Consider the following 18,154-nt stretch of genomic DNA (forward strand, 5'->3'; position numbering starts at 1 on the left):
CAGGCTCTGGAAGCTCCCCTGCACCCTAACTCTTCAGCCCTCCAAAACAGCACAGGCTATTACAACAGTACATGGGTCTTTATGAATTACTGTTGCTTCCACCTTCCACAGCTACAGCCCAAAGCTTCCAAGCAAAGGCACAAGAAGGGCTTCTCTCCAGCCTCCTTCCTTTGCTACCTCCCAAGAGACCTAGAGCAGGGCTGGGGTGAGGCTTGGTGTAATGGTGGGCTTGCTGGTGTCTGTTGGAGGTGAGCTGCCTCAGACTGGCTTGCGAGTTGAATCTGGACCCTGGGGATGGGAAACTGAGGGGGAAACTGGAGCCCCAGGTCCCCGGGAGAAGACTTTGTTTTTGCTGAAGCTGCTGCAGGCCAGGGGCTTCAGGTTTCGAGTTCCTAGACTGGGGGAGGCTGTAGATGCTAGCCCATGGCCCTGGCGGACAGCAGCCTTTCCCAAGAGCTCCTTAAACACAGAATCCATGTTCTGCGCCACAGCCTAGCAGAAAGGAAAAACAAAGTGTCCAGTGAGTTTCTGCCAATCCCCAAACTAAGGCCTTGGCTACCACACTGTCCAGGTCAGCTGTGCGCGCCCCCCCCCAGGTCATGGGAGGGACTAGTTGAGACTCCAGACCACCTTCCCCACTCCATTCTAGTTTCCCCATTCCATTCCAGTGTTAGTTATGGGATAGTAACTTCTTGGTCTTGTTCCAAGGGGTGGGGGGCGGCTTTGAGCCCTGGGTCCCACCTCTTCCCACTCCTATTTTTTCTCTGGCTGACATCGAAGCTTCCATCCATGGCCTCTGAGGCTGGAAACATACAGGGAACCCCTGGGTCAGTGTCTTTCCTTGGGTCTTCCAGCTGCCAGGCTTTAGCTCCTGTGTATTCACCACCCTAGGATCCTTAGGCCTAGCAGTGGGACCACTCTAAGACTTAGTAACTGTCTTCAGGGTTTTCCTGATCAGTCCACAGGGGCTCAAAGGACCCACTATATAAAGGGGACTCTTGAAGTCATACCACTCATCAGAGCCTTGTTTCCTCAGCCAGCTGCCCCTCCTACTTCCCTACCATATGTCCTCTCACCCTCCCTGGCCTGCTAAGCACCTAGCCTAGCTCTAGGTGTCAGCCTTGAAGTTTGTCCTGGAGTTCCTCACCCACATTAGCCTATACAGTCTGGCTTCTCTCTAGCTCAAGAATGTTGTGAGTCCCATACCACTGCTGGGTATGCCCTCTCATCTCTGTCTCTGTGCCCATACCCTTGTCCCTGCCACCCTGTCTCTTTCTTTTTGTCTCCATGTTCCTCCCTAAATTGTGACTTGACTTGCATATCTGGTCACACGTCACAGGTGCTCCTAAAACTGGGACCAAGGCGAGTAGTAGCAATGAGCTTCACCTTGGGGAGGGCAGAAAACATGTAGAAGAGGTCCCCCCTACTGGCCCCATAGCCAGTTCTAGCTCTTACCTTATCCATTTCCACATGTTGCTCAGGGGAGGTAGGGACCAAACAGTGTCGTCTGTGACCAGAGGGGCCCAAAGCCTCAGGTGGGGTGCCTAGTTCCAGTCTACAAGGCAGAGATAGGAAGATCAGCAATGGCACTGGGAAATCCTTGACCTATACTGGCAATGCACATCTTAGGTATAGCCAAGGAAAGACATGAGCCGCCACGGTCCGCAAACTCCTAGAATCTCTCCCAGTCACAAAAAGGCTGACCGTGTTCTATCTACTTAGTTACCTTTATGTAACAACTCCCCCAAATCCCATGTGGCCAAAGCCTGAGCTCACACCCTCAAGCCCGCATCTGGCCCACCATGTCTGCTGCTTCTAACAGCACACAAGGCAGGTAGAACCCTCTTAGGGGTCTTCCCAAAGACCTGCTTACCGGTTGGTAAACTCCAAGGTCAGGACGCTTTCTGGATGGCTCAGAGATTCCCCCATGGCCTGTAATCCTGAACCAGTCATCTGCTTCTCATCCCTGGGCAAGGAAAAGACTAGCTTACTTTGGATTCTTTCCTGGCTGGAGCTTGGAGGTCAGTGGCCCCTGACTCAATCAAAGGAGTTGAGAATGATTGTTCTTGGGCCCAACCAAGGCCCATAGACTCTGGCTTGGGGTTGGGGAGGGCAGCAACCTGGTTATAACAAGTCCTGTTTGAGATGTCTGAATGTCAGCAGCTACTTCCAGAAAGAGAAAGAAAGCCTGGAGATCTATGCTCAGTAAGAGCTAAAAAGCAATCATGAACGTCAAAGCCCAGGACATCCAAGGCAGATAAAATGGGACCCTCCCTAGGGCTCCAGCTCACTCACCCCTCAGACAGTGTGATGTACTTATGGGGAATGAGCCCCCGCACACCAGCATGCTCCCCTCGCCACCAGTCACTTGATGCCCGAGCATACAATCTCAGCGTATCCCCTTGCTGGAATGTCAGCTCCTGGGCCGTGCGGCCAGTGTAAGCAAAGCAGGCCACAGCCTCCACAACTCCCTCGGAGTCTATGGGGAAGAGAGGGTCTGGCTGAGGGTAGAGTGGGTACACAGGAAGAAGATGGGGGTCGTTTCCCTGCTCCTTTCTTACCATCTTCCTGAGCTTTGGTCCCAGTTTTCAATTCCAGCTCTGGCTCCCCAGCAAGGCTCTCCAACTGGCCATCCCTGATGTTTCAAGCAGAGTAAGGCAGACTTGCCTCCACTAGACTCCCTTTCCCCCCAAGAAGCCCCCAAGCATACCCCAGGCAGCTGGCAGAAGGTGGTGCCATGCACTTCTCATAGATGGGACCTGGTAGCATGGCTGTGGGTGGGAAAACCCATGCTGGTTGCAGGATAAGGGTCTGGACCAGCTGGTTCACTCGGCCCTGCAAGGCTACAGGGTCCTGCCCAGCAGGCACAGGCAACAGCGTGGGCCCAAAACATACAGCCAAGTTGTAGGAGTCCATCATGTTCTCATCGCTGTACTGGGCCAGGCTGGGGAAACATGCAGGTCACAGGCAGGGAGCTCCAGCACTAGTGACCCCTCCAACCCCAACAGCCAGCTGGCTCACCAGAAGTACTCACTGGTTGAGGAAGGTGAAGAGATATCGCAAGACCACTAGCACAGGTCTGGGTAGTCTGGATAGTAGATGGCTCACAAGCTCTACCCGCTCACCCACAACTTCCAGTTCTGTGGCCAAGGCAGCCCAAGAGAGCAGACTGAGTAAAGTTGTAGACAATAGCAGTAAGGGGTGGCTCTCCTACCTAGCTGGCCTCAGGGCTTACCTGCTGAAGCCAGCAGCTCATTAAACATGTCCAAGGGGAACAGTGGGGGCTCCAGGCTCCGGAAGTACAGCTTTAGTACCCCAGCCACTGAGTCTAGGTCATGGGCAGTACAGCCTTCCACCAGAGGGTCCTCCCCTGTGGAGGGTAACATGCTAAAATAAGGAGTTAACTTGTACCTACTGAAGCCACTGCCACATGTGTCCATCAGTCCTCACCTCTTTCAAAGGCATCTCGGATCTCCAATATCCGGGCCTGGGCACCTGATACCCGGAAGATGCCTTCATGTTGCAGGCCTGTGAAGGACAAGGAGCTGACAGGCAGAATCCCTTTCTCCACAAATACCCAGTGCTAGCATGGCAGAAGATAAGCTACACTTACCATTGAGGTTAATGAAGCGGATACAGCTCTTCACCACAAGGGGCACAGGTTGGCCTGTGCTCTGGGGACAAAGAACACATTTATTTCATTAGGATATACAAGACCCCTGATCATTCTATCACTTTTCTCCTAATAGTGTTACAGTGGGGTTTATTTGAATCTCTGTGAAGAAACTGATTTGCTGGTGCCATTGAGATGGCATTTTACCTTTTATTTGCAAATCATTTAATAAATATATAAATAATATAAATAAATCTTAAATAAGTGCAATAAGGTAATCAAAATTCAGATGTTGATCTTCAAAGAGCACTGCAAAACATTTTTGTTCATTTAAATGTCTGATTCTTATGAATGTTCTAGGTACATGACACATTTGCAAATGATACTTTTTTTCCTTCCTCCCCTTTGAGACAGCCCCTCATTAATCCCAGCTTGACCTAAAACTTAGTATGAAGCTGAGGCTTGCCTTGATATCCTAAGTGCTAGGATTATAGGCTGCACCACCATAACCTAGCTCTTTCAGATTTCTGCTGCATTCCTTCTTTTTTTTTTTTTTCTGTTTAGAATTGCCAAAATTTGGGCCAGAAGTATGGCCTATAAGCATCTTGTACTGATCCTAATCACAGGGGAGAACTCTCAACATCTCATCCCTAAAAATGTTAGAGCCCCAGGTTTTCTGAGTTCTTTAAGTGTTTCCTTTAAAGCTGGATATGGTGGCATATATACCCTTTAATCCCAACACTTGGGAGGCAGAGGCAGGCTGATCTCTGAGTTTTAGGGCAGACTGGTCTACAGAGTGAGACTCTGTCTCAGAAAACAAGAAGCAAAGACAAACAACAATAAGAAGCAAACAAACAGAGTTCCCTTTAATTGGTAGAGGAAGCACAGGGAGACCTCAGCAAGGCTGTCAATAGCCTGCACAGGAAGGAACACTTGAGCTCCACCCAAGATGGTTGGAACTAGAGAACACTGAGATTAGGCAGTTGCTTGGGCAACCAAAGCTGGAGAAAGATTAGAATGAACAGAAATGGTCTCTAATGAGTTGGAGTGTAGGACAAACCAAGTACCTGGATAAACTTCTCTAGATCACCTCCAAAAAGTCTCTGGGTACACTGGGATCCAGGATAGGGGTGGTGGCTCTTATGGAATTTTCTCTCTGTGCATTGGGTCCTGAGAAGAATGGGAATTGCTTCTTAGAGGAACAAGCCATGGAGAAGTCTCTCCAACCCTATCCCATGCCACAGGCCCTGAACCTCCTGGACAAATTGGGGTGTTAGGGCCACAGGGTGGTGGCAGTAGAACTAGAATTGTGCAGCTAGAATAGGAAACTTGGGGATCTGTGAATAGGCCAGCACCCCATGTAGGACTCACCAAGAAGATGTCTCTTGCTCTTCCTTGTTACCTGGAGAGGAGAAAATATTGGCTTGTCTTTCAGACTGGAAAGCTTCAATAAAGCCCAGAGAGAGGAGGCTTAGACTAGAAGCTCAGGATGATCCAATGACCTGTGCTGGGTTAGTTTCTGCATGCCAAACAATCTCTCCAGTCAGAGAGGAGCATGGGCTAGATCAGAGGGACACGGAAGGGGCAGCTTTGGGCCCCAGAAAGGGTATGCCTGGAATAGGACCCACCTCGTTGTATGGCTTCCTGGAGCTTTTCATGCTTGGCCTGCAGCTTGGCAAGGATGCTCCGGCCACTCAGATATTCCTGCAGCTTCTGAGAAACCCAAAGAGCCCCTAATTTCAACCTCGACTCAGCCCCCTTTCTCTGTGCTGCCCTTTATGGCCCTGTCCCGCCTGTCCAGCCCCACCGTAATATAGAAGGTTTCTGTCTCCTGCTGCTGGTTCCGTCTGCGGCCTGCCTGTCGGGTGCCTGGGTCTGAGCTTGTAGACTTGAGGGACTCAGTGGAGGGGCTGGCCTGCAAAGAGTCCAGTATATCTCCATCCTCTGATGCCACCACCTCTAGCAGAGCCTGAAGTGTTGCCTTCAGTGTCTTATTCACCTGAGGGGACAGTGCAGGTGCAGTAAGTCAGGATAGTATAGGAGGAAATAAGCCTAAATCTGCAGAACGAGGAAAGCTATTGCCAGCTAGAAAGGAACTGTCAGGGCAACAGAAGCTGAGAGAAAACCCTAGTGTCTGTTCCCATGCCAGGTTGACCATCCATGCCTCTTCTGTCTCAATGGTCTTTTGGTCCAGGCGACTTTGGATGTTTTGGGCTCTGGGCAAAATCTCATCCCGAAGTTCCATCTCAACCTGGATCTCAGCCACCTGTAGCGGATGGTACCAGGGAAGGACTGAGGACTAGGTAAGAGCACAGAGCTCAGGTGAGACACTAAGGATTAGTATGAGGAAACAGGGCACATCTCTCTTGCTTGCCTCTAACTCCTGAGTGCTAGGATGACAGACATTCACCATCATGCCAGGTTTATGGCGTGCTAGGGATTGAACTAAAAGATTACCTTCAGTAAGCCTCAAATACCAATACAAAGGAACACATAAAATATATGTCATGTGAAAAAAGGAGCCAGGCAGTAGTGGTGCATGTCATTAAGCCCAGCACTTTGGAGGCAGAGGCAGAGGAAGGAGGATTTTTAAGTTAGAAGCCAGACTGGTCTACAGAGCTAGTTCCTAGGGCAGCCAAATCTACAGAGAGGTCCTGTTGCTCTCCATCCACCCACCCACCCTCCCAAAAAAAAGGAAGGAAGGAAAAATGAGTCAGTCCCTACTACAAGACAAATGCTGTATAAGGCCACTACTAGGGAAGACCTTTATGTGTCAGTGCTGTAGCCAAGTTCACAGAGGTAGCAGAATAGTGAGTTCCAAAAGCTGGAGGGTCAGCAATGCAGTCCTAAGTATTTATTGGAGACAAATTATGTGTAAGAAAATAATAGACAGGGTGACAGCCTCATAAAATGCAAATATACCTTAACAGCACTGAAGTCTGCACTTGAAAATATCAGAAATAATAAATTTTATTTTTTTCAGTTAAAAAAAATGTGATCTATTGGACTAGAGAACTGGTTTAGCAGTTAAGAGCACTTGCTATTCTCCCAAAGGACCTGAGTTTAGTTTCTAGAACCCACGTTAGGTGGCTCACAACCACCTGTAACTTAGTTCCATGTGATCTACTGCCCTCTTTTGATCTTAACAAGTACCCACACACACGACATTATATATATTTACACACACACAATGTTAAAAATATTAAACAATGATCTATCTAAAAACAAACATAGTGGAGGCTAAAGAGATAGCCCAGTGGTTAAAAGTGATTACTCCTTTTGCAGAAGAACACAGAGTTTTGTTCCCAGCACACAGGCAGCTCACAACTGCTTATAATCCAGCACCAAGAGATCCAATGCCCTCTTCTGACTTTTGTAAACACTTGTATACAGATACACACACACACACACACACACTCTCTCTCTCTCTCTCTTACACACACACACACACACACACACACACACACACACACACACACACACACACAGACTTATTTTTTTAGGACAGGATTCTATGTTTCTCTGTAGCTGTCCTGGAACTCATTCTGTAGTCCAGGCTGACCTCACACTCAGAGATCTGCCTGCCTCTACCTCCCAGCGCTGGATTAAAGGTGTGCACCTCCACTGCCCATCAGTGAATTTATTTTAAAATCAGCAAAGAGTTGGAAGAGAGTCCAAAGAGAAATCTCTAACAGAGTTGGGAAACAGAAAAGGCAAAATAGAAGGAAATTAGAGAATCAATCAACCCATGAAATCCAAGTACAAGGCAGGTGTGTGGATTTGGAGAGGAGAAATAAGAGAATATCAAAGGAATGCAAGAGCCTCAAGCAGACAGGCACACTCATTGCTTAGCACCAAGAGGGAAAATGGATCCCCAAGGCAAAAGCATCATGGAACTTCACATCAGAGGAGAAAGACTATCCTAAAAGCTCCTGGGAAGAGTACAAATGTCTAATAAGAAATGGTGCTACATGCTGTACATCTTCCCAAGTGTTTGTTACAAAATCTTTTTCTGTTCTTAGTTTGTCTGTTTGTAGACAGGATTTTACATAGAAGCCTAAGGGGACTTCACTATGTAACCCAGGCTAGCCTTAAATTTAGGATAATTCTCCAACCTTAGTTTTCCCAGTGCTAGAATAACAGGCATGCACTGTCATACATGGCTAAGAACAGTTTTCAATGTATAGTATATGGACAGTCATGGTGAACATTCGGACTGTTGTAGTGGTGGTATTATATTTGAGGGCAGCTCCCTAAGTGAGCTGCCACAGCAAACTGTTCTAATGGGCTAGAGGCTATAGACTGGAGGACTGAGAAATAAGAACTTTCAGCATCCTGGAACTTCTTGTTTGTTTTGTTTCATTTTAAAGAAATGTAATTTGTGTGACTGACCCACAGTAGCATGAAGTCTAGAGATCACGAAACCCTTTGAAATCATGCTTTGTCCTTAAGGGTGGCAGCAGTGGTGGGTGGAATAAACTGACCCTCACCTCATCACCTTCATGGGGCTGGTAGTCAAAACGTAGAGGGGGACAGAAGGCCATGGCATGAACCTCAAGCACTTTGGCTTTGTCCCCTGGAGGATCCAAGGCCTCTAGAGCCTCTTCCAGACTGCCTAAACCCTGCATGTGAGAGGTTTGGGTGCGGCTTTCAGCGGCTGTGTAGCTTCGGAGGGCCTGCTCCAGGGCCAAGTGGAAACCTGTGTCACAGCACTGGGAAGAAGCAAGCAAACATTGTTGTGGCCCCACAGCAAGAGTCAAGGACTCCAAGCACTTAAGCTCCAATACCATGACCTCCACCTGCTTGCCCCCACAAAACTTACATCCATGAGGTCCAAGATATCGTGTAAGTAGTAGTTGCTGACAGCAGCATTGACACTGGCCAGGCTGAGCAGGTACTCATTTCGGGCCTTGGTGCATTTAAGTTTATGTTCCAAGAACTTGGCCTGACGCTGTTCAAGACAAGGCACACCAGGGTTACCCACTTAGAGACCACTCTTATCTCCACTTTTCCCCATTCCTTCTGCAGACAAGCACACCTAATGTGCTGCAGGTATTAAGCTCATGTTTAATACACAAACTTCTTTACTCTGCCACACACCAACCCTTGGTGCACCCTCAGTGCTCAGCCTTACTGTGCAGTCTCCCACTCAATCCCCATAACCTATCTTGACTCCTTAGCTCTTCACTAGCTACTTTTGATCTCTTGGCAAGGGCTGAACCCTCTCCCTGCCACCCACTGCCCTTGCCTTGGTTTGAGTCCCCAACATGCCTCACTGTTATTCTCCAAAGTGGAATCAGGTCACATGGAAACAGATGGTTAAGTAAAAGGCATTCATATGCAGACCCCGTGATGGAGATAAGAGCTAGGAGGATGTATGAGAAAGCCACTTAGGCTCCACATAGGGATGGCACAGAACAAAAGTCATTGTCCTCAACCCCACTTAGCATGATGCCTACCCACTCTTTCCAAAGGGTCCCCTTGAATGCTTCTTCTTGAGAAATGGCACCCATTCACTCATCCTGAGTTCTCGTGCCCCTAAAAACTTAGAAGCTAGCAGGAAAAAGTTCTCTCTATATATAGCTTAGAGCACTATAGCTCTCTGCTTCAGCAAGGCTCTGGGACAACAAGTGTGGAGCATGATGTGACAGAATCATCTGTCATGACCCAGTGGTCTTTCCCCATCTTTCGGGTCTGCTGAAACATCTGTAACCTAATGCTGCCATTGTCTTTCTATGTCCCAGAGCCTTCAGGTCTGACCAGGAAGGAAGAATCTTGCTAGAGGCCTATGGCTGTTCCCCTACTCTTTTTTACCCCAGGGACTTGTAAGGACAAAGGCCAGAGGACAGTGCTATCTGAGATGGGCAGAGATGGGAGGCCCATGGCCTTCCAGGCCCACCTTCTCCACTAGCCGCCCTCCTTTCTTGAGAGAGCCCTTTCGGTGGAGCTCTGTCTCAATGGTGATGGTGGTGGTGGCAGAGGCAGCAGTAGTGGTGGGCAAGGCACTCTTGCCTGACCGCTTCTCCTCTTGCCTCTCAGCTTCCCGAAGTTTAGTCTCAGCATTCATGCTCTCCAAGTGGTATACATGGTACGTCTTCTTGGTCTGCAGGGAGGCCCAGGCAAGGTAGCCCTGCTGAAGGTCATGACCAAGAAGAGTCCCCCTAAGCCCCACTTACCACCCCCAAGATTCAGATCTGAGACTTGGGCCATTTCACCTAAGTATGTTGTTATTTAACCACTCTGTTCCCACAGCATAGAGGGGCCCAAGCCTGTTGCCCCCCAGACTCAAGACTCAGGTCTCCCATGAGCATCCATTTTCTTGAGCCTGACTAGGAGATGCAATGGCTTGGGGCTGTTTCTGCTTCCCGTTGTCAGCAGACAGTAGGTCCTGCTTACTGTCTGGAGTTCTGAGACCACCTCCAGGAGCTCATCCTGCAGTTGCTGCACCAGGTCCTTACTCTAGAGATGAAGGGGAATTGGTGACCATAGCATTCCCCTACTTAATGCCTCCCACCATCCTGTGACAAATCATCCCACCTCAGATTGCTATGAGCCAACTTAGGGCTACAATTTCCACCTAGCCTCCCATGCCTCACCGTGCCTCCAGATAGATCCCCATGTGCTTTTTTTCTTTTCCTTTTTCTTTTTGGTTGGATTCTGAGGCCTTCCACAGTCCCTACCTTTTTGACAATGCGTCCTACATCCTCGGCAATGTGACTCAGGCGCTGTGCCAGAGGTCCAGCCAGCACCTCACTGAGGGTAGCACTTTCCCGACTCTGCTGCCGAGTATGTTCCAGCAGCATAGCCCAGCAGTGCAAGGGTGACAGGAGAGTTGGCTCCTTCCTGTAGCAGAAGAGTACTCAGAAAGGAGCCTAGATCTCAGGCCCTGCAAGGCACTACTGCCAGTGTGGTACCTACCGGAAACTTTGCTGCTCCCGGCTGCTGCCTCCAAGGCGTCCACTGCGGCTAGTAAAGCGTTCAGCCAACTTGTCCAGGCCCCGAGAATACTCCAGCTCCACCTCTGCTCGACGCCGCATGAACTCAGCTAGCTCCAGCAGCAAATCCCGCCGCAGCTCTCCCTGAAGCTCCAGGCAATGAAGCTGCTCACTCAACTGCCCGCGCATCACTGCAATGGGACCTCAATTCAGGGTGGGCTGACCAGACCAGAAAGAAGTAGGAGAAGCAGAGACAGACAGACAGACAGATAGACATCCTGTCCATAACAAAGGCTCCCTGGTACCTGAGTTAAAAACTAGAGCTAAGAACAGAAGAAATAAGTGTACCATGAAGTAAAGTACCCAGGTTCAGAAGCCCCTGTGCACTTGGGAAGGGCCCTAAGACAGAAAACTCTGTTCCATGGCTTCTGTACAGATACAAGAAGTTGCTCAGGGGCAGGACTGCTGAAGCACTCCACCAAGCCTGGAGAGACTTTGGTCAGGTCAAACCTGTCCCATAGTAAGAGCCATGACCATGGTCAAGGTTGATAAATGAAGGGACAGAAGGGGCTGGACTAAGTTTTCTGCCTGTTGTTTCTACTGACAGTTATCCCCACCCCAGGAATTTTCCCTCTGTCCTATAGGGGAGTCATAGCTGGTGGCCCCACACTACCACAGGGCTTTTGACATCTTATCTCTGGCCTGATTTGGCAATACTTCTTACTTCACCCACATCTAAAGCAAAAGCTGCCTAACCTGTGAGCTCTAGCACCACTGTGTCCCCATTCCCCAGACCAAGGGCCCAGATGAGCACCACAACCCACACCTCAATACATAGAATACATAGACACGCACTGTCTCGGTTTCTGGTAAACAAGATATCAATAGACAGATCTTCAGCTTTATCCTTAGAACAGGACACTACTTGGTTTCTTCATTTAGTGGAATGCTGATTTTGTATCTATTTCATTCCAGACATATTCTAGACAGTCCCTGTTCCTCTAGAGCTGGGAACATGCTGGGGAACAGATAGCATGGGAAAAGATTCATGGTAAAATGACTAGGAGCAATGGGTACTTATAAGATGGATGCACAGGCCAAGCGTAATGGTGCACTACAATCCCAATACTCAAGACACAGAGCAGGAATAGAAAAATTCAAGGTCATCTTTGGCTACACTGTGAGTTTGAAGTTATCCTGGGCTACACAAGAAACTGCCTTTTTAAAAAGTATACAAGGGGCTGGAGAGATGGCTCAGTGGTTAAGAGCACCTCTTCCAGTGGTCCTGAGTTCAATTCCCAGCAACCATATGGTGGCTCACAACCATCTGTAATGGGTTCCAATACCCTCTTCTGGCCTGCAGGTGTACATGCAGATTGAGCACTCATACAGAAAATAAATAAATATTTTTAAAAGTATACAAAAAGCAAGGGAGAGGAATCTGGGAGGGGAGAAGATGACCAAAAGTTTGTGGTCTAGAATTCTCATCTGGATACTCATGGAGATATAAGCCAAAGAGTGGACTCATCTCATTTTCAGGTTCCCTCTAGTTATTGTATAGAGCCCAAGGAGCAGCTACTACATTTCACTTGTCTAAGGAAAAGATGGTGGGTTAGAGAGCCAGTCTGAAGGCAAGTCCCAGGCATAGCTGTTCAAAGAAATCCACTTTGTAAAAGATTGAAATGGGTGGACTTCTCTTCTGACAGCGACTTTCCTGGGACTATGAGATGAAAAGCCTTGTTAGGTATCTCCTATCCAGACCCATCTCCCCTTCTGATTTCCTTAGTGTGTCCCTGCGTGGTTCCAGAGTCCACCCTATGGTAGTACTGACTTCTTAAATTCAAATGCTCTCAATTCAGCTGCATGCATAGCCCACTCATCAGCCTTCTATATTACCCACTGGCCTCCTTTGGGAGTGGGTTTTAGGGCTCACCTTTAACCAGGTCACTGAAATTGTTAAATTTCCACCAAGGGGACAAGTTAGGCAGATGGAAGCTGATATATATGAAAACTCCCAATACCAAAGCCAATGCAAAGCAAAGTAGAGCCCACAATACCAAGTGTTACTGACACCAGTCCCCTGTCTCTGAAGTGGGCTGTGCCAGCCACTCACTAGGATGAATGCTAATGGTGCTGACTTCTATCAGGAGAATCTCCACTAAATGAGAATAACAGGTGTTGAAGAATGGTAATTTAAGTTCAAGGAGGATCCCAAGAGGATCCAGCAGGCCCTTCCTTGCAGTGCCTGTCCTGTCCTCCAGAAGTGATGTGCTATTCAGGGAGGGGCCTATTACAGCTGCACAACGCTAAGTGCACCAGCAGACCACAGTATTGTGTGGATTCTCCAGTAATGGCAATAGCACTTCTGGTTCTGAACATGCACACCAGTTGGTGTCAAAGAGCTATAGATTACTAGCCAATTGTATCTGAGGTCCACAGAAAGCAAGAAACTGCTGTTCCAAGACTCCAGGTTGTGGCATGGCAGAGCTTTCAGATCTCGTCAACCAAGCTAGCTCTGGCCCTTGTCTTAGCCCCATTGTGCTCTTGGCACCATGGTTGTCCTTTGTAGTGGCTATCATTATACATGAAATTAGCTATGCACTGGGTTATTTACTATTTTTCTCTCCTCAGACCTGTGAATCACAGAAGGGCAAGGACTGCTTCTCTCCTATACAATAAGGTATTCCCAGAGTCTGCAGCAAAACAGATGTATTAAAAAAAAATCTGACAGCTGGGTATGGTGGCACATGCTTGTCATTCTAGCCCTAGAAGTTTGAGGCAGAGGATGTTGCAAGTTGCAGGCCAGCCCTCATAAAAGAATGAGTTTAAGATTCTCCTGCTCTATCTACCCCAATCCTATTCACCCACCCACCACCCAAACAAACAAACAAGCACACAAACAATCAAACTAAAGAACAGTTGACAAAAAGGAGTGAGAATCCTGCATATTTGCATTGGCTCCCAGCTCTTCCTGTGAGGCAGGCATTCACTCTCACTTCTGCTGCCCAGTAAAGCAAACTACTATTATGCTGACCTTTTAGAAACCAGAGTGTCAAGATAATGCCCTGGTTACAGCATAATTAGAAGACTTTTCTTTTGAAGGAGGTTGGTGAAAAATAATAGCCAAGAAGGCTGAACACCCTGTATAAGCAAGGGCCATTTTAAAGATATTCTAGGGCCCAACTCCAGTTTCTCTCGATGGGAACTGGTCTGTGTTTGCTGACTGAAGACATTTCAAGGTCCTTGGGCTTCAGGACATTTTGAGGAAGTAGGATGGAATCATTGTCTCCATCTGCTGGCTCACTCTCTGCAATCACCTCAAGCTGGCTCTGGACACCAAGATGAGGAGGACTGGGTCAAACTTTCAAAGGCAGTTACACTCTCCACTGTAACAGCAACACATCATGAAGATACACTTTGTTATAAATTGCTTGCACCAAATAAGTGCACTGGAATTTCATCTACAGGTTGGAAAACTCCAAGGGTCATTTCATTCCTTCTCTTGTGAGCCATTGTGCTGTGTGACAGTCACTATGCTTCTCTGCACTCGTATCCACAATATGTAAAATACAGAATCTTTGAAAATAGTAAGGAGTCAAGATATCTGGAGGCAACAAAAAACTGGGGGAGGGGGGTCATTTAGATGCTGCCTCCTTTCCTGTGCAAGAGTTACTTACCACACCCTGAAGAAATGAAGCTGTCAGCTAAGAACTCAAGTTCATTTGCATGTGATTTGCTTAGAAGTGTTTGCCCAAATCTAGAAGTTTAATAGCCTAAGGCTGTAAAGCCATCCCAGTTGAATTTCTCTAACCCACTTTCAGTCTCCTAGCCTGACCCAAGGCCAACCACCCTAAACCTGCAAGCTAACACAGTGTCAAAGGGAGGTGAAGGTGCTAAGAATTCATGGATTCTAGTGGTGTTAAGAGTGAGGTGTCAGGCTACCAACAAAGTCAAGGTGGCCCATTCAACTCCAGCTAGAAAGCCACCCTCTCAGTCTGCCCTTACCTCGGTCTACCACAGTAATTGCTGCTTGAGTGAGCAGCAGGCGACCCAAGTTGGCTAAGTAGGCGGGAGGGAGAGCATGGGCGCGCAGTTGAGGCCAAAGAGGCTCCAAGAAGCAGGGTTTGAGCTCCCTCCTCCACCCCGCTTCAGGAGTATCTGAGATCAGCAGCGGATACTCGGGGTCTCCGCAGTAAACCAGGACTAAAGCACCCTCTCACCTTTGACCTGTGCCTCATACTCGGGTTGCAGTCCCCGCTCCCGCCGCAACTTCCCGTGCGCCGCCATGGCTGAGGGGCGATTGCACCAAGTCCCAACGCTTCCACGCGGAAGCAGCGAGGCGAGACCGCCGAGAGCAGGGACCAGGGGTGCTAAAGCCAGCACCCTCCACGGGCTCCGCCTTGCCAGCCCTGCCAGCCCCGCCCTCAGCAGGTCCCTAGAGGGGCGGGGCAACTTGAACCTGGCACTGCCCTGGTGAGCCTCTGAAAGACTAGGTACCCCTTTTCAGGCTCATCTCTCTTAAGGCAAGTTGCTCCTCTATCTAGATCACCTTGAGTCCAAAGCGTCAACATAAAACAGTAATGCAAGAGAACAACATGTCTGGGACCACCTGCTGTTATTCCTCATTATCTGCAGAAACCTATATGTGGTCCCCAGTGTCAGACCACACCCTTATGGCCACTGGCCCTCAATACTAATGGACAATGGCACCATAGCTGCTACAGGCTCAAGACTGTTCCTAGGTGGTCTGCTTCCCCAGCCTTCCTGGACATCAGATGCCACCCTCCTTCCGGAGTCATAACCCAGAGTGAGGCCTAAGGAAGTCCAGACAGCTGGATGGGAAGTTCCCCAGAGGACTGCAGGCCAGCGTTCCCTCTGGGCCCCCTGAGGGGGAGGGAGCAGGGTTCAGCTATAGTTCCCCTTCTACTCAGCCCCAAAGGAAAGAGCTAGCTTCATTTCCCCATAGGTAGCTACCACTTCCTGCTGCCGGAAGAGACTCTTTTTTGTCTCTTTTCTCTTCTATCTTGCACCTGTAAGACCTATACTAGTGGGGGGCTTCGAACCAGCCTGGGAAGAACTCCTATTGCCTCCTTTATCCAAGGATAATGGTGATTTCATTCACCCCCATCAACTCTAATCTACTCATCAATTTGTCATGTTTTGTTTTGTCTCATTCACAGGGCTTCACTGTGTAGGCCTGGCTGGCTTTACACAATCCTGACTGGCCTCAAACTTGAAGCAATCTTTCAGCCTCTGCCCCAAGTGCTAGGATTATATGTGTACACAAGCAGACCAGGCTCTTCTAGTCAATTAGGAAGGCAGGAGTCAGGTGACAAGCCATCTGTCTTCAGTTCATTGGAGAGAAAGCCCTGGGGTATATAGACGGTGGGCAATAGGCAAGACACTTAGGAAGCATGCTTGAAGGTGCTAATACAAGGGAGTCCAGACCTGTATTTGCATGCATGAATGTCAAAGTGCACATGAGCACATATGAGCCTGACATGGCAGGGAGGCTATTCTGGACTTTTAACTGTGCTCAATCTTGTTCTTGGTCTTCATTTGCTCCCAGTACCAAAGCCCTTCTCTAAGATGCTGTCAAAGCCTTGAAGAAATGGTCTGGAAGCTACCTAGATGTTGACAAGCCCAGGTCCAAGACTTCCAGAAGCTCGTCTCAGAAGCAGCAATGTTGGAATCTTCCACCAAGGTAAGTAAGCCTGTATCCTCCACACAGAACATGAATGGACACCCATCCTTGTGAACTCACTTTGTCAGGACATTTATTTCAACAGTGCCTCATACTAAGGGAAACCAGGCACCAACACCTTTATTTAAGCAACCCATCCTACCTGTCTTCCCTTCTATCTGATCCTTAACTAATCCTTAGAAGTCCCTCATCTAACCAGCAGAGCCAGACCAGGATTTAGGCACACAAGAAATGGCTACTGAACTGGCCTTCAAATGTTCTCAGTCCTTATTCCAGAAATCTGAATGGTACCCCATTCAGCCTTTTGCAATGAAATGAAAAGCAAAACAGAAAACTTGAGCAACTGGCTGTTTTTAGAACATTTGCTTGGCATCTGAAGCCATGAGTAAAACTGTTCTCTGTACCTTTAGCTCCTGTTCCTTTTGTTTGGAGACAGGGTCTCATTATGTATGACAGGGTCTGGCTGTCCTGGAACCTACTGTGGAAACCAGGCTGGCCTCAAACTCATAGAGATCAGTTTGTCTCTGCCACGTAAGTGCTGGGATTAATGGCATGTACTAGCACACTTGGCCTGTTCCGTTTTGGCTTCTAAATTCTTTTAAATTAGATTTATTAATCTAATTTTATGTGTATACATATGTGCAATTTGTATGTGTGCACATTGCCCATGGGTAACAAAAGAGGAATCAGAATCTCTAGATCCTAGAATTACAGATGATTGTGAACCTCTATGTGGGTGCTGGGAATCAAACTCGGATTCTCTACAAGAGCAACAAGTGCTCCCACTGAACCATCTCCTCAGCATCCTTCTTGGCTTTTTGAGATATGGTATCTTTCAGTAGCTCTGGTTAAACTAGTACTACGTAGACCAGGCTACCTTGAACTTCTATCTCTGAGTGCTGAGACTAAACACAAGCAGCACTACCCCATCTAGCTAGCTCCAGTTTTGAGAATCTAAAAGCCTGCAGGACAGGGTGGGAGCTGGTGGGTGGTGGCTTAGAGGCAAGCCAGAGTTGCAGGGTGATTTGCAAACTAAACTAAGCTATAGAGACCCTGTCTCAAAAATCAGATAAACTGGGTGAGGTTATGTTCACCTAGAGGCATAGATCAGAGCTATATATATGGAGACTGTCAAGACAAACAAAAACAAAATCCAATAAGATAGGCAATGGAGGTGGTTACAGTGGTTAAAGAGCTCTTCCAGAGGACAGAATTCAGTTTTAAAATTCAAAAGCTGCTCACAACCACTTAATACTTCACTTCTAGGGTATCTAATGCCCTCTCAACAGGTACCCACACTCCCCCTGCCCCACCACACTAAATCTTTAAAAGGAAAGAGAGGGTTAGATATACAGGATTATTTATGACAGGGCATCACTATGCAGGCCAGTCAAACATCGAAATGTTTATATTCAGCATGAAACTATAATAGCCCACATATTTGACTTCCATACACTTATCAGAATACACTCAGAGCTGCCTGCCTGTCTCCGGAACTCTGCAAAAAAACATTTTTAATATGTGGAAGAATGTACACTTGGTCCTGAAGGATTATGACCACAGGGCTGATGTGATCAGACTGGCTGGCTACTCTGGACAGAGGAAGATGAGACGGAACCCTAAGGATAGTGAGGCTTGGAAGAGAAAAAAAGGATTGGGGTGGGGGTTGGAGATGGCACAGGGGTTCGAAGCACTAACTGCCCTTCCAAAGGTTCTGAGTCCAATTCCCAGCAACCACATGGTGGCTCACAACCATCTGTAATGGATCTGATGCCCGCTTCTGGTGTGTCTGAAGACAGTGACAGTGTCATCATATACGTAAAACAAATAATGCTTTAAAAAAAAAAAGATTAGGCAGTGAATGTAAGACCTGAAGAGGTGTCCCCGGAGTCACCCCCAGCC

At 48.0% G+C, this 18,154-nt stretch overlaps 1 protein-coding gene across 17 annotated transcripts; it reads right to left on the reverse strand.

Annotated features, from left to right (window-relative positions):
* Positions 1 to 59: 59 nt before the first annotated feature.
* Arhgap4 (Rho GTPase activating protein 4) lies at positions 60 to 14,933 on the reverse strand. Of its 17 annotated transcripts, XM_087599052.1 has the most exons (23): positions 14,769 to 14,895; positions 10,532 to 10,739; positions 10,294 to 10,456; positions 10,010 to 10,072; positions 9,073 to 9,716; positions 8,885 to 8,978; positions 8,436 to 8,564; positions 8,104 to 8,325; positions 5,778 to 5,879; positions 5,421 to 5,612; positions 5,242 to 5,326; positions 4,985 to 5,015; positions 4,681 to 4,783; positions 3,614 to 3,674; positions 3,451 to 3,528; positions 3,236 to 3,370; positions 3,035 to 3,140; positions 2,711 to 2,944; positions 2,562 to 2,635; positions 2,296 to 2,479; positions 1,874 to 1,966; positions 1,456 to 1,555; positions 60 to 492 (listed from the first exon to the last, which is right to left on the reverse strand). In XM_087599052.1, exons 7-23 carry the CDS (start codon positions 8,439 to 8,441, stop codon positions 259 to 261), a joined length of 2,040 nt encoding a protein of 679 aa, XP_087455178.1. In that variant the 5' UTR covers positions 8,442 to 8,564; positions 8,885 to 8,978; positions 9,073 to 9,716; positions 10,010 to 10,072; positions 10,294 to 10,456; positions 10,532 to 10,739; positions 14,769 to 14,895; the 3' UTR covers positions 60 to 258.
* Between the last annotated feature and the right edge of the window lie 3,221 nt (positions 14,934 to 18,154).

Source organism: Rattus norvegicus, chromosome X, assembly GCF_021556685.1.
Source record: "Rattus norvegicus strain SHRSP/BbbUtx chromosome X, alternate assembly SHRSP_T2T, whole genome shotgun sequence".
Classification (NCBI taxonomy): domain Eukaryota; kingdom Metazoa; phylum Chordata; class Mammalia; order Rodentia; family Muridae; genus Rattus; species Rattus norvegicus.

Excerpts from the sequence above, each read along its gene's own strand:
- Arhgap4 (XM_087599038.1), bottom strand. The coding sequence starts at position 14,835 with ATGGCGGCGCACGGGAAGTTGCGGCGGGAGCGGGGACTGCAACCCGAG. Across the intron at positions 5,327-5,420 it reads CAGAAACCTTCTATATTACG|AAGCTGCAGGAATATCTGAG; the intron begins GTGGGGCTGGAC and ends TGGGTTTCTCAG. Across the intron at positions 3,141-3,235 it reads TGAGCTGCTGGCTTCAGCAG|AACTGGAAGTTGTGGGTGAG; the intron begins GTAAGCCCTGAG and ends CCTTGGCCACAG.